The sequence below is a fragment of the Leptonotus elevatus genome, chromosome 7 (genome assembly GCF_054856555.1).
Source record: "Leptonotus elevatus isolate MCC_2025b chromosome 7, RoL_Lele_1.0, whole genome shotgun sequence".
NCBI lineage: Eukaryota > Metazoa > Chordata > Actinopteri > Syngnathiformes > Syngnathidae > Leptonotus > Leptonotus elevatus.
In genome coordinates, this window is record NC_141245.1 from 25,122,241 (window position 1) to 25,137,207 (window position 14,967).

General features: G+C 42.7%; 1 protein-coding gene across 2 annotated transcripts in view; it reads right to left on the reverse strand.

Moving 5' to 3' along the window:
* Nucleotides 1–7,241: 7,241 nt before the first annotated feature.
* b3glcta (beta 3-glucosyltransferase a) overlaps nt 7,242–14,967 on the reverse strand; it is a 48,793-nt gene continuing 41,067 nt past the window's right edge. For both annotated transcript variants that reach the window (XM_086079970.1, XM_086079969.1), the window contains 4 exons: nt 11,192–11,291; nt 9,987–10,106; nt 8,727–8,871; nt 7,242–7,760 (listed from right to left, as the gene is read on the reverse strand). In XM_086079970.1, the coding sequence (XP_085936096.1) occupies nt 7,590–7,760; nt 8,727–8,871; nt 9,987–10,106; nt 11,192–11,291 (536 nt within the window). In that variant the 3' untranslated portion in view covers nt 7,242–7,589. The remainder of the gene's footprint in view (nt 7,761–8,726; nt 8,872–9,986; nt 10,107–11,191; nt 11,292–14,967) is intronic.

Here is a 14,967-nt window from a genome sequence, read left to right on the forward strand (position 1 = left end):
GACGTCGTTCGCCGCCTTTCAAATGACACCGCGCCGCACCTCTTGATTTAGCGACGGAGTGTGCCTGTAATTTGCATGCCTCGGGGGAGGTGTAAAGATGTCACCTTGTGCCTGCGAGGGAGGGGGGAGGAAGGGGGGGGGGCACCAACAACAACATGGCAGGAGGCTTCAATCATCCTGACGATTTTCGGAGCACACTCCAAAGCTGACTTTGGGACCTTCAACACGCCCGCACATTTGGGGAATCGGCTCAAATAATGACCCTGAAAGACAACAAGAAGAGAAGAGCATTTAGAAAGAAAGTTGCGGTAAAAAAAAAAAAGAAGAAAAAAAAAGACAGCATTGAGATTGTGCTAAGTGGAGCGTTAAAAATGAAATCTTACTTCAGTTCAGCCCTGGCCTCATTTGGGGCGGCTTTTATGCAAAACAAGTGGCCTTGGGGTGACGCTGGAGGAGCTCGGCGGCCGTGATCGTGATCTGCGAAGGAGAAAAAGATCGCTTGGGTGCAAGCGTCTCAAGATTATTAACAAGTAAAACGGGTTGGGAGCCGCCGTGGAGTCCATCGAAAGCAGAACGACACTCAAGTCGTGCTTCATGTCGGCGAAAAAAAAATAGGATTGGAAAACGAGACCTCAAGTGAAGCCAGCATTGGGAGAGTTTTTGCTTTTTCTTTAGCCGACGACGACCACACTTGATGGAAGCTGCTCGGGGAACCTGAGAATTTGGTGCATTTTCAACAGGAATTGTGTGGGAATGCTGAATGCTCGTGAAATAAATTGAAAGATGAATGACTACAATGTAATGCGAGCGAAATTTTGTTGGTGGCCGACACTTGCTCTAACGTGTCCAAAATGCATATTTATTTTTGAAAAGTGTCATTTCATCATTTCAGTGAAACATTTCAATGCATTTCTTGATATGGTCGTCCGTTGGTTAGCATGTTAGCATCTTCACCACGTAGCATCATGGCCATTATTGTTCCGTTCCGTTCCGTCTTCAATTCCGCTTATCCGGGGTCGGGTCGCGGGCGGCAGCAGCTTTAGCAGGGAAGCCCAGACTTCCCTCTCCCCAGCCACTTCAGCCAGCTCCTCCGATGGGATCCCAAGGCGTTCCCAGGCCAGCCGTGAGACGTAGTCTCTCCAGCGTGTCCTGGGTCGTCCCCGGGGCCTCCTGCCGGTAGGACATGCCCGGAACACCTCCCCAGGGAGGCGCCCAGGAGGCATCCGAACCAGATGCCCCAGCCACCTCAACTGGTTCCTCTCAACGTGGCTCTCCCGCTCGAACCTACCCTCACTCGTGAACAAGACCCCAAGATACTTGAACTCCTCCACTTGGGGCAGGCCATTATTGTGAAGCACATTATGTCCTTCTCAGAAACCTGAACCAGTACTCGTGTTAACTGGTGATCCGATCGCTGAATACGAAGTTCACATTCCTCTCCGGCCGTTCGGTCCCCGATGGCGCACGCATCGTCCGCGAGTGCAGCGACGCGTGCCGATAATCAGCAAAGGATGCGTTTCAAAGCGCCGTCCGTCCCGCCGAAGATGTGCGCAGCAGCCCTCCGTTCTTCATGCCCTCCGTTCGTCGTCCCCCGCCTTTACGAATCTCGCTCAGGAGGGAAAGAACAAAAATCGGAAAATAAATAAATAAATAAATGCTTGTTTATCTTGACTGGATCGGCAGCGCAGCTCGGAGCAAATGAAGCGCACGCGGCGGCAAAGATGACAAGATGACAACACGAGATGGTGGAGGGGAAATCTGATAACATCATCTGAATTGAAGACGGCACAAACGCAATCATGGTGGACGGGAACACGGACGTTTAAAAAGGGACGAAGAAACATGGGTCCGAAAGGCAAACTTGAGCGTCATTTCAATCCCTAAACAAACCCAAATTTGTTTTGAAATTCAACATCTAAATCTGTACTTTGAAACCCCAACACGTCTTCAATCCCCACTTTGAACCCCTAACCTTTCTTTTCAGACATGAACCCAGAAACAAATGACAAAACCCGAGCTTGGCTTTGAACCCGCAAACTTACTTAAAACCCTCATTTGGCTAGACTTAAAGCCCAATTTTGAAAACCTTTACCCACACTTGAAATCTTAATTAGTAACACGAACCCCGGCTCGAACCGTAAATGGAAATTTTAACCCAAACTCATCTTTTGATATCTTAACCCAGAAACGTACTGAAAACCCTAACCGAACCCTGATCCTCCGTCTTCAATATAAAATGTGTATTCCTGCGACCTAACAAAGAGCAATTAAAAAAAAATACTATTAATTAAAATGGTGGTAAAACGAACGTAGAGCGTAAATGTTATTCACTTTTCAATTCATGTAAATCATCCCTGTTCCAATGCTTTTGCCCGCCGACTCAAAAGTGGGCGGGGTCAAAACATAATATGTTCTCTATCCTTGATTAACATACGTCGAAGTAAAAATAATGAAATCAATGCTGAGATTCGGAAAATTCTGTCTCATATGAATGCAGCATTTCAACCTGAAATTGTCTTCAAAATACAAGAAAAACAAAGCAATTGAATTCGCGGACGTCCGGGTTTCGCACCTCAGCGCCGTTCACGGCGTTCCAACACTCGCGCCCCCGCTCGTCAGGGCGTCTCGGCGATCCCGAATGCTTCGAACAACGAAGACAGAAAGCAAACACTCGCAAGTTCATGGCTGGAAACTCGGAAGTCCCGCCTCCTCCGTGGCGCGTTGCCCGTCATTTTGGGAGGGGACTGTATGCGTGATAATGCTTGGCGAGATTGTCTTTCCAACAAATGCAACATATAAACTCGACATGATGGCTATTGATAGAGTATACAATTTATTATTGTACTCTTTGCGTGTTCAATGAACTGAATGGTGAGATTCTGGTGAAGAAGTCCCTTTGCAAAGGTATTATAATTATTCAGAAGCCTCTGATCACACAAAATGAAGACACTCAAGCCGTGCTCCGTTCAGATTGTGTGTCCCTCCTCCTCTCGCACGCAGTTATTTATTAAAACTCAGTGAATACGAAAAGTTTCCTCTCCCCTCCCATAAGCAAATTCCCATGAGTACAAATCAGATTAGACTTGAACAATTCGTAAATCAGCCTGTCCTTGGACTCTCTTCGACCGGACACAGACTGCTACAAACTATACCCCCCCCTTAGAAAAGAAACCTGTCACCCTTCTCTTTCCCAGGCAAACAAACAAAGGACTAGAGATTGACTTAACATATGAATTAACTGTTGTCTTATATTTACATCTTTATGACTAATATCCAAAACGGTTAAAATATAAATTGAAACTGAAAAACAATGTTAATAATCCAACACTTAATAGTCACGACTCACGAAGGTGCCATTAACGCGAGAAGCAGAAAAGCCAAAATTGCTGTAAATTGCTGCCTGCCGCCATTTTGCAGCGGTGACGGGACAGCTCCGCGCGCGCGTGACGTCACGTCGCCGATGAAACCTTCTTCGCGTTTCCGCTTGAAAGAGTCCAATCCATGCGACGCCGCCTGTTAATAAAGATCCGTGTCGGTGAGGCCGGCGTACCGCAATCGAATGTGATGGAAAAAGCATCAGGAACAGACGTCGCGTCGGCAGAAATCATTTGCGATCCTGCTTCGTTATTTTATTGATTGACTGCTGCCAAGCCTCCGCGTCGGTCGCTAATTGGCAACGCGTGTTTGCGCGCGCGAGCGTCTTTATGCGAAGGTCAGTCCAATTTGTTGCCGTGCAGATTTGAAATGACGAATTGCCGTGATATCCGCAAAGCCATTAAGGGAAAGGAGAAGTATTGACCTTTTTTTTGTGTTTACATCCGTTCGGCTCGCCGCACTTCAGCCAACAGTCATAAATCTCACACGCGCAGTTACACTTTTTTCCTGTCCTGGACTTTTCGATTGTATTTGATTTCTTTTTAACACGAGTCCAATCGCAATCAACAATGTCAACAAAATACATTACAAACTCAACCATCAGGAAAAATGATGTGAAAGGCGATCGATATTTTGCCGGCCGTCGCTTTCACCAGGAGGGGAAAAAAAACAAGTTTGATTCTTCCTTTTTCCCGTTGAATAATTAGCAGTTTGCACAACTTGCAGCCTCGCCTCGGAACCCGAAGCCTGGCTTGATGCCATACTTAATTTATTATTTGAAAGCCATACTCCATCTTGAAAGCCTTAACCGGCCTCAAATCCTAAAGCTTGACATTCAAACCCCGGCTCGGTTACCCCGTTTCTGAAACCCGACTGTTTGCCGGAACCCTTTCTTTGCCGAACCCTGGCTTTCCATCCCTGACCCTGCCGTGACCCTTTCTGTATTGAATGTAAAATACTTTAGAAGAAGAGAAAAGCCTTCATTTGAGCAAAGCAGCGTCTGCCGGTCTTATCAGATGAATTAATGATAGCAGCCCAGAAAAGATAAAAAAAGAAAAAAGAAAACTAAAACTTGACTGTGTCTTGTGTGGATCCGACATTTTGGATGACTGGATTTATTCCCGTCAAGATTTTGCATGACTTGATCCAACCTGAATTTGTATGTTTCTGAAATGTTTTTTTTTTTCTTTCTATCTTGCAAGCATGTAAGCAAGACAAAAGAAGTGTAAAGTAATAAACACGCTTGAGCTTCTCGCGACTCGTGTTTTATTTCTGCAGTAATCAAAAAGAAATAATTTGCGCCTCGTTAAAATCCACCTCTTAAGCCCTCCCTGCTGCAATTTGCTTTACACGTTTGCGCTCGGGCTGCTTTTTTTTTCTCTCCAGCTGAGTGGGCACTAATGAACCCGCAAAGTTTTATTATTATGCCTGGAGAGACGCCACGTCTTTTGTTTCTCTCTTTTTCGCAGCACACGACAAGCCGACCGCCGCCTGCGAGCTGGAGTTGCTGCGCCATCGTCAACTGCGAGATTGACGGCTTTCGTCCCCCAGCTGTGCTTGTGGACAAACAAAAGAAGTCATAACTTTGACATTTTTAAACGATATGATTAAAAAGGGTGTCAATATAGGACATGTTGCAATCGTCAGCCGGTTAAAGCTGCCGAATGCAGAAAATGTCATTTTCAATCGCTATACTGCCACCTGTGGCCGAAAATGAAATTGCACCGTCAGAGCGGGAAATTCAAACCTGAATCCAGTCTGAAAACTATCGGCCAAAGGCTTGCAGGAGAAGGTGTTCATCGACTAATTAGAAAATGTTTGAGTCATAAATGGTCAAAAAAAAAAAAAAAAGGCTATTGGAAAGATATTTTGGGGCAAACCTTGAATTGGACTTGAATGTGTTACTGTTGACAACACAAGTAACTTCATTGAATTCTGCAACGTTCGCTAAACGTTCTCTAAACGTCCGCCAGAATTTTGTTCCCGTTTCAGCACCGGTTTGCGGCCTTGAACGAACCCTTAGCCGTGTTTTAAATCATATGAATTTGGAATCATAGTTTGCGGTATGTTTGCAGCTCACGTTTTTTTTTAATTGTTTTTATTTGTATAAAAAATATACATAAATAACCTAGTGAAATAGAATAGAAATAATAAACCTTTTTATTTATTATTATTTATTTATTATTTATTTTTAACATTATCGGAACAACACTATTCAAAACAATTCAGCTCGCCCAAATCCAATCTTCAACTCAATCTTGCTGACCAAACTTTGGATAAAAACTTGAGTGGTAAACTCAATTGGACATTCTGGTTTGATGTGATTCTCAAAATAGGCTCGTTAGTCTTTTTTTTTGGGACGCATTTGGTCAATTCAAGCCCTAAATTGAAATTTCGTAGGCGTATATCTCGAGTAGACCCACAAGCCCGTCAGCCATTTTGGTTTGAAGCAATTGCTTTCTCCGATTCACCTGTTCATTATTCAGTCCTGTTTATACTCAACAGGCCATTAACACAAGTGATTCCATTTCGAAGTTATTGGCAAATGCGGTGGCCTCTTTTAGTCCAACTGACTCAAATCGGCTCATTTTGCAAGTCGACTGCACACAATCAAAATGACGTGCGCGTTAAAATATTGCACAGAAAGCAAAAGGGGATTCAAAAGTACGAGTATCCACTCCTTGAATACTCTCTGATGTTGAGTAATGAAACCGCTGGCACTTTTAATATGCAATTTCATTCATCATAATAACAACATTAGGGGTTTCAAAATTGGTGTGTTAATTTTGAATTCATTTAATGTTCCTTTAACGCCACTCATTTGTGTAACGCACGATTACTTGGGAGAATTCCAGTCGCAACGCAGCAGACACATCCGCGTCAAAATGTCATAATAATAATGCATATATTTGTGGAGACTGGGGTCAAGTTGTATTTTAAAATTTGAAAAATATGCAAAATTTCACAAGTTACTTCATGTTAAAGATGAGATGAGTTCTTAATATGAAAAAAAAATGCACTGAGTTGTCACCAATGTCTGACAAATGCAATTATGCCATCTAGTGGCAGAGAAGTGACCACAACACAAATCAATATCACACTCTTTTTTTACAGTGCAGTACATCTTTTTAATTTTAACTCAATTTTATGAATTATGGAATGACTATCAATGACTAAAAGATGCAGCCATATTTCTATTAGTGTAATTTTTTTTTCCACTTTTATGTAAACAAGAGTATGAAAACTTAGGGAAAAAAATATTTTATTTTACATTTAGAACAGATATAAAATTTGTGATTAATCGTGAGTTAACTATTGAAGTCATGTGATTAAGTACGATAAAAAAAAAAAAAAGAATCGCCCGACACCCTTTTTACAAAACATTCTGACGCAGATGATGATTGACTGAGTACGAGTACCCGATACCTTAAAATAAGGCCGGTAACGCCCAATAGCGATACCTATGCTTGTCTATCCTTATTGAAAAGGACAATGTTAAAAAATGTACACATTTATTTCAAAATAGATTTTACAGCATGAGTGGTATCTTGTGAATCGACAGAGATCGTCATCCGTAATATTTCTCGCTGGCGTCGGGACAAAACCTCGTAAGTCACAATTTAGGCACATTTCCGATTCTTTGGAAAACCGATGTGATTTGTGGTTGATGCACTTTACATCAAACATTGTTGACGCTCCAAACACAATTGTGTCGTTTTCTGCGACCGTGACAGTAAATCATGAAAAAAAAAAAAAATATATATATATATATATATATATATATATATATATATATATATATATATATATATATATATATATATATATATAAAAATAAAAAATAAAAGAGCAATGATGATGACATTTCCGAATGAACAATACTGAGCTCTTAAAAAAAAAAGAAAGAAAAAAAGAAAAAAGTAAATCGGGAAATCTGAAATCGACACTTTTGGTCCGAGTGTCATTTGTACCAATTATTGACCAATTGAAAGTGTTAAAAATGTCTTGCGGTCTTTGGCGATGCAAAGTTAATGGTTGGGCAAACGTGCCCGTTTTCGGGGTCTCCTGAAAAGTGACAATTTTGGAGATACAAGGTTTTAACCGAAGGCCGGCGATGTATAGAAATAATCATACATAACATGCAAGCTCAAGCGTCGCGGCTCTACTCGAACAACATGTGCAACACACTCACGACATCCGTTGAGGTTTTCATTTCACAGCTCCGTCTTGGTGCTTTTATTGTTATGGAGTCCAGCGGAGGTTTTATGGCGACCGTCCCCCAGCCATTTGTTAAAAACGACCACGGGGTCGATGTTCCAGTGTTTGTGGAAAGAAATGGGCACCTGGTGAGCAAGCAAGTCCGCCGAGTAGTCCTCCGGCCGAGCCTGAAATCGGGAGCAAACGTGCGCACGTTATAATAAATCGCAGAATCCAGAATGCTGCCGCAGAGAAAGTGCACGGAAGCATTTTCAAGATTGCTGATTGGAATCATCTGCTGGAGGAATGCGAAAAAAATGACACAGTTGCAATAAATAAATAAACATAATTGGAAGTTTCATAAAAAATAAATAATAATCAAATTGATTTATTAAAATTAACATTTAATAAATATTATACATCTTAAAGTTTTTGCATACTATCCAATATAAAATGTTTTCATTCATACAAATTGTTATGATTTGTGCAAAAAAAATTACATGCAACGTGCAATAAAAAAAAAATCATTTTAATTTTATGCAACCATTATGTACAAGTTAAATTAAATCCATCCATCCATCCATTTTCTGTACCGCTTGTCCTCACAAGGGTCGCAGGGGTTGCTGGAGCCTATCCCAGCTGGCTTCGTGCAGTAGGCGGGGTACACCCTGAACTGGTTGCCAGCCAATCGCAGGGCACACAGAGACCAACAACCATACTCACAATCGCACCTATGGACAATTTGGAGTGTCCGATTCACCTGCCATGCATGTTTTTGGAATGTGGGAGGAAATCGGAGTACCCGGAGAAAAGCCACGCAAGCAAGGGGAGAACATGCAAACTCCACCCAGGAAGGCCGAAGCCCGGACTTGATCTCACAACCTTTGCACTGGGAGGCGGACGTGCTAACCAGTCAGCCACCGTGCCGCCCCAAGTTAAATTAAATTAAGGCAAATTAAAAAATGTAAAAAAATATTAAACAATTCAATTAAAACAAGAATGAAACTTTTCCATAGTGCTGGTAAATGTATTTTGTATGCGGTACAGTCATAAATAGATTTGTATTAACCGCAGTATATTGATGAGAATTCATTCAGCACATTTGCCACTTTTCAGTTGACGTCAAAATCCCCGTCTGGCGGGCGGACGGTCACCTGATGGAAAAGCGGACTGTGGGTGGCGGGAATGCCGAGCGCGTTGAGGCACATTCCCAGCACCATGTCGTCCGGAGCGTCGTCACTGTAACATTTGCAGCCGCTTTGCAGGAGTCGCTCCACTGCCTCCCGACTGAACACCATTCTGCACGCACGCACGCACACGCACGCACGCACACGCATTTAGGTTCAAATAGGTGTAGCACGCAGGCTTCAACATATTTATTAGTCACTCCAGGTATAGAAATATATTACGGGTGTCAAAATTAGTGCGTTCATTTTGAGTTAATTTAAAGTTCCTTTAACGGCACAATTATTTTTTTTAACGCTCGATTACTGGAGGAATTCCAGTCGCAACGCAGCAAACACGTCCACATCAACATTTAGCAGTAACAAAATGTCATAATAATGCATATATTTGTGGAGACTGGGGTCAAGTTGTATTTTACAATTAATAAAATGTGCAGAATTTCACAAGTTACTTCATATTAAAGATTAGATAAATGCACTGAGCTGTCACCAATGACTTAAAAATGCAATTATGCCATCTAGTGGCAGAGAAGTGACTACAACACAAATCAATATTACCCTCATTTTTTTTTTACAGTACAGTATATCTTTTTAATTTAAACAAAATTTTATAAATATACTGTATCAGTGACTAAAATATGCAGCCATCTTTCTATTAATTTAAAAAATTTTCCTCTTATTTTAACAAGAGTATGAAACTTAGAAAAAATTATTTTATTGTACATTTAGAACAGATACAAAATTTGCGATTAATCGTGAGTTAACTATTGAAGTCGTGATCAATTACGATTAAAATGTTAATTGCCTGACATCCCTATATATATATATATAATAGAGATTAATGTAATACAAATAAATAAACATTTGTCATCTGTGTGAATCCATGATTTGAATTTTTGAAAAACCCAACATGAAGCCGTTTATTTCCTACGGGGACAAATTGTCCCGTCTTAAATTCAATGTAAAAATTCCCCCCGACAGCATGCAGCGTCTTCTGCTGCATGTTTACGATTAGCGGCGTAGCTGGAGTGTGATGGTAACTACGCACTCGCTCACATCTTAATCTGCGCTGGAAAGCAAAAAAGCTTTGCCCGCAAAACGGAAAAATTCCCGCTGGCTAAGCGTCGCTTTTGAGGCCAACGGAAGCGGTTTATCTTGAAAAGGCAGATACGGGGATTTGGGGCGATCCGTCCGCCGGGCGTTTACGTCTGTCTGGCGCCAAAAGCTCACCCGCCGCCTCCCGTGATGTAGCTGTAGCCTCCCTGGCTGAGGCCGTAGCCGTAGCGCTCGCCCAGATACACGGCGTCCGACGGCCGGTAGCAGCTGAGCAAGGATCGCAATCGGGGGAGGCTGAAAAGCACGCGCACACACACACAGGTTGGTTTTACTATCTTTGTGGGGCCATCTCATTGACATCATGTGTTTCCTCTCGAACCAAAACCATCAAAAATGATTGCCTAGCCCCATTCCTTAGCCTAACCCAATTCAAACCTAAACTCTAAAACCAAGTCTGAACATGTGGGGGGGGGGGGGGGCACCAAAATGTTCCCACAATTTCAAGTCTGTCCCCACAATGGTAGTTAAACCTGGAAAAGCACGTGTGTATGGGCCCCACAATGTAACAAAGACACGCACGCACACACACAGGTTGGTTTTACTATCTTTGTGGGGCCATCTCATTGACATCATGTGTTTCCTCGCCCTTTCCTCGAACCAAAACCATCAAAAATGATTGCCTACCCCCATTCCTTAGCCTAACCCAATTCAAACCTAAACTCTAAAACCAAGTCTGAACATGTGGGGGGGGGGGGGGGGGGCACCAAAATTTTCCCACAATTTCAAGTCTGTCCCCACAATGGTAGTTAAACCTGGAAAAGCACGTGTGTATGGGCCCCACAATGTAACAAAGACACGCACGCACACACACAGGTTGGTTTTACTATCTTTGTGGGGCCATCTCATTGACATCATGTGTTTCCTCGCCCTTTCCTCGAACCAAAACCATCAAAAATGATTGCCTAGCCCCATTCCTTAGCCTAACCCAATTAAAACCTAAACTCTAAAACCAAGTCTGAACATGAGGGGGGGGGGGGGGGGGGGCACCAAAATGTTCCCACAATTTCAAGTCTGTCCCCACAATGGTAGTTAAACCTGGAAAAACACGTGTGTATGGGCCCCACAATGTCACAAAGACACACACGCACACACACGCAGGTGTTGGAATAAGTGCAGTCCCTCAGGCTGAATTGCGCGTGACCATCGTTCCACATGAAGAAGCAACTTGAGGAAAATAAAAGTGAAGCCAGGTGGACTTTTTAAGAGCTTTCGTTTGCTTCTCTCGATATGTTGCGCATGAAGTTTAACATCTGCCAAAGTGTATTGAATCCGATGATGATGATGATGACGGGTTTTTCGCGGGCCATCGGCGCACAAACCTGATCAGCGTGTCGTCGTCCACGATGACGAGCCACTCCGTGTCGGGAACGTCGCCGCTGACAAATCTTTTGAGGATGGCGAACGTTTTCCCGCAGTGGCCTGCAAACACAAACGGCGTCGCGTCGATTGTTTTTCTCGACCTTTTTCAAATGTTTTTTTTTTTTGTCAAGTACCCCCCCCCTAACCTCATTTCTAATTGAAGAAAAATTCTAATAAAAATTATTATACTTTGGAACTCTATTTGTATTTAGGTGGTCTCTTCAACTATTTGAAAATAAAAAGAGATGATAAATAAATAAATAAATAAATACGTTTATTATAAATAAAGATTATTAGAAAAAAAAACTCATACCGTTCACCTAAATCTCCTGGTGTTCGGTTTAGGTGAACGGTATGAGTTTTTTTTTTCTAATAGGTTTTCTGGTGAGCTAACAAATACACGCACGCACGCACGCACGCACGCACATACACACCCACACAAAAAAAAATAAAAATAAAAAAAAGAATAAAAAAATAAAAGAGCAATGATGATGACATTTCCGAATGAACAATACTGAGCTCTTAAAAAAATAATAATAAAAAAAATAAAATAAATAAAGATTATTATCAACAAAAAGTGTCATCTTTTGGGAAGCTGTGTTCTCAAAAAGAAATAATAAACTACATTTTCAATCACGTTTTCAAGTGATTGACGGCATTCTAGGTGGCATATGACAAGTTGGGTCAAACCATTCTGCTATGGGGAAGATGCCGTTTTTTTTTAGTATACTGAAATTGAATAGCCTACTGAATATAAAATTAATTTCATGAAACTGTTTAAAATCATAAGTACCCCCCCTGGAGTACCTTCACGAACCTCCATTTAAGAACCACTGCACTAAAGAATGAGCCCGCTATAGAAATAAATATCTATTTAGGCGCATATTAAGTTATATCGTCCCGTTAATGCGGTCACTCGTCATTGCATTAGGAACGGAGAGAGAAATATCCACGAGAAACAAACACGATGGCCTCTAAATGGTGCGAAGTGCGACAATACCACGGATGGATGGATGAGGAGTCTCGTTAGCCAAATGAGAACAAGTTTAGGTGGGAAGCAGTTTAGTAACCGGCGAGGACCAAGTAGGGACCACATGACAACGACGGAGGGCCAAGCGAGTTCCAATTTTAGGTAAGAACCAAAAGAGAAGACAAAAGGAGAACCTGGATGAGACCACGTATGATCCAGTTTAACATCCAGTGAAACCAATTCAAGGACCAAGTCGAACCCAAGTGGGAATCCGTCTCGATGTGAAAATGGTCTTTTACGATCACGTGAACAGTTTAGAACCAAGCGAGGACCGAGCTGTGTGTCGGACCTCCGGATTTCCACTGCAACATGAAGATTGCTGGTCGGGACTGGCTCGTGTAATCAAACGTGAACTGGTTGAAGTTTGACAGGTGCAGCACGCGCAGCAGGAAAATGTTTTCGTCGAACATGGCGGTCGGCGGCAGAGCACAAAAGGCGGATTTGTGAAGTACAAGCACGCCGCCGCCGCCGTCGTCATCGTCGTCCAGGCACGGACGGGAAAAAAGCCCCCCAGGCAAGCAACGCACCAAATACAAGCGGAAAGGGGCCGTAATGGATTATTTATGCGGCACCCAAGGTGGTTTCTGTGTGTTACCTGCTACGTGATACAGCGAGAACTGGTTCAAGACCAAGTGAGGACCAAGTGAGGATCAAGCGAGAACCTGTTGCAGACCAATAAATAGCCAGTTGAAGTACGGACAAAGTAAGAAGCGGCTTAGAGCCAAGTGAAAATGCATTTTGGACTAAGTGTGAATCGGTTTAGGAACCAAATGATAACCTGGTTAGGAATAAGTAAAGGCCAAGCAAGAACCAGTTTAAGCATTTTCCCTGAAGCAACCCCCTTCGCTCCCGGCTGTTTTACTGGATTTTGACGGATTTTGCTATAAAAACATGAAACCTACCAAAAGAAAGATTAGAATCTTTTCTTTTATCAGGAAAAAAAATTATATTTGTATCTGTTTCCATTTTGCAGCAATTAAGCATTAGATTAAAGCTAAGTTTCATCATTATTCACAAATCTGTTGAAAACAGTGGGGAAAAGAGCTTTTTGCAACATGGCTCTGGCTGGTCTCTTATACTCTGCTGCCAAATGCTGGCCGTTGCTTTAAGCGACCTCTTCAGGTCAGAGGCTGCATCAAAGCCTTCTGTATGCTCTAGCATTAAAAAAAACACATTAAAAAAATGTAAAAATACGTTTTTGGGACCATGGCAATTTTTTTAATCGAACGTTTTCATTCATTTTTGGGAACAAATTTAGTTAAACAGGTCAAGACCAAGTAAGAATCAGATGAGTGCTAAGTTAAGAACACATTTAGTAATCGACAGTTTTAGTAAGGACAGTGAGAACCAGTAAAGGGCCAAGCAAGGACCAATTTAGAATCAGTCTAGGAAAAGGTAAGAACCAGTTCAGTACCAAGTGGCAACCGATGTAGGGCCAAGTGAGGACAAGTTTAGGCCCAAAGGAGAATCAGATTGGGAACAGAAAATGTACAAGTGAGAAACAGTTGAGTAGCAACTTGGGCAGACAAAGTTGACGACACGGAAAGGACAAAGTAAAAAAAGATTTTAAGACTGAGAATCAGTTTACCAACAAGTCAAGTGGGAACCAGTAAAAAGCCGAGCAAGGACCAAGTGAACAGGAACAGGGAACGACCAAGTGAGACCTGGGTTTAGGACAATGAAAGGAATTAGGGCCAAGTGAGAACCAGTTCAGAACCATTAAACCACAACGTGAGAACCAGTGTCGGACCAAGTCAAACCATTTCGGACCAAGCAAGGACCAGTTAAGAACCTGTGTAGGACCACACTACTACTCAGCATCGGACCAAATCGCAACTCGGAGTCCTTGCACGCCACCCTCGTCGTCATTAGGGTTGAGCGGAAAATCCCCGGTGGCAAGTGTCTCACACACACACAGAGAAAAAAAAAAAAAAACGCCTGACTGGATTATTTATGTGGCAGCCAAGGTGTTGTTTTGTGTGTTAGCCGGCATCTGAATACAGAATAAGAACGGACACCTTGAACCACTGACAGGAATAAAATCAAAATCTTGCGCGTTTGTATTTTTAGGGGGATCCGCTCAAAGCTGCCGAGCCGGTTTTCTCGTGGCTTTGAGCGACGTTCGGGGCCGGCGGGAAGACGAGCAGTCGCTCCCGTGTTCAGGCGGCTGCCGGTGGCTGTCATTAAAATGCCAGCGCCGCACAAAAGGCGACCTGGGATGCTTGATTTCACCAGAAAGTGACAACAGCAGCAACATTCTCCACAGACCGCCACGCGCTAACACTTTGCACTTGATTTTAGATGTCCAATGTAATGATTTAACTTTAATTTGATAAACCAAGACGCCAGTTTGTGCTTCAATACATTTTATGTGTAAATTATTTTGAGAAAATCCATAATAAGACTTGTGTTTGATTTTCTCTGATGTTTTGCTTCCACGGTGCTGAATTATGCATCCAAGCGCTTCCCACCTGTCCATCAATTCCACTCGGTTCACATCTCTTGACCTCTGCTCGACATGGACGCACTTTCACGTGCAGGCGGGCGGCGCATGAATGCATGCCGACCAACGAGTGAAAAAAGAAACGGCGAAATGAATAAAAAGCGACAGCCGAGCGGTGACGCGTTGATGGTTGGTGACTGCCGGGCGTCATTAGCATAACGCTGCGGGTTGTTGCGGGGAAAAGCAGCAGACAGGAGGAAATG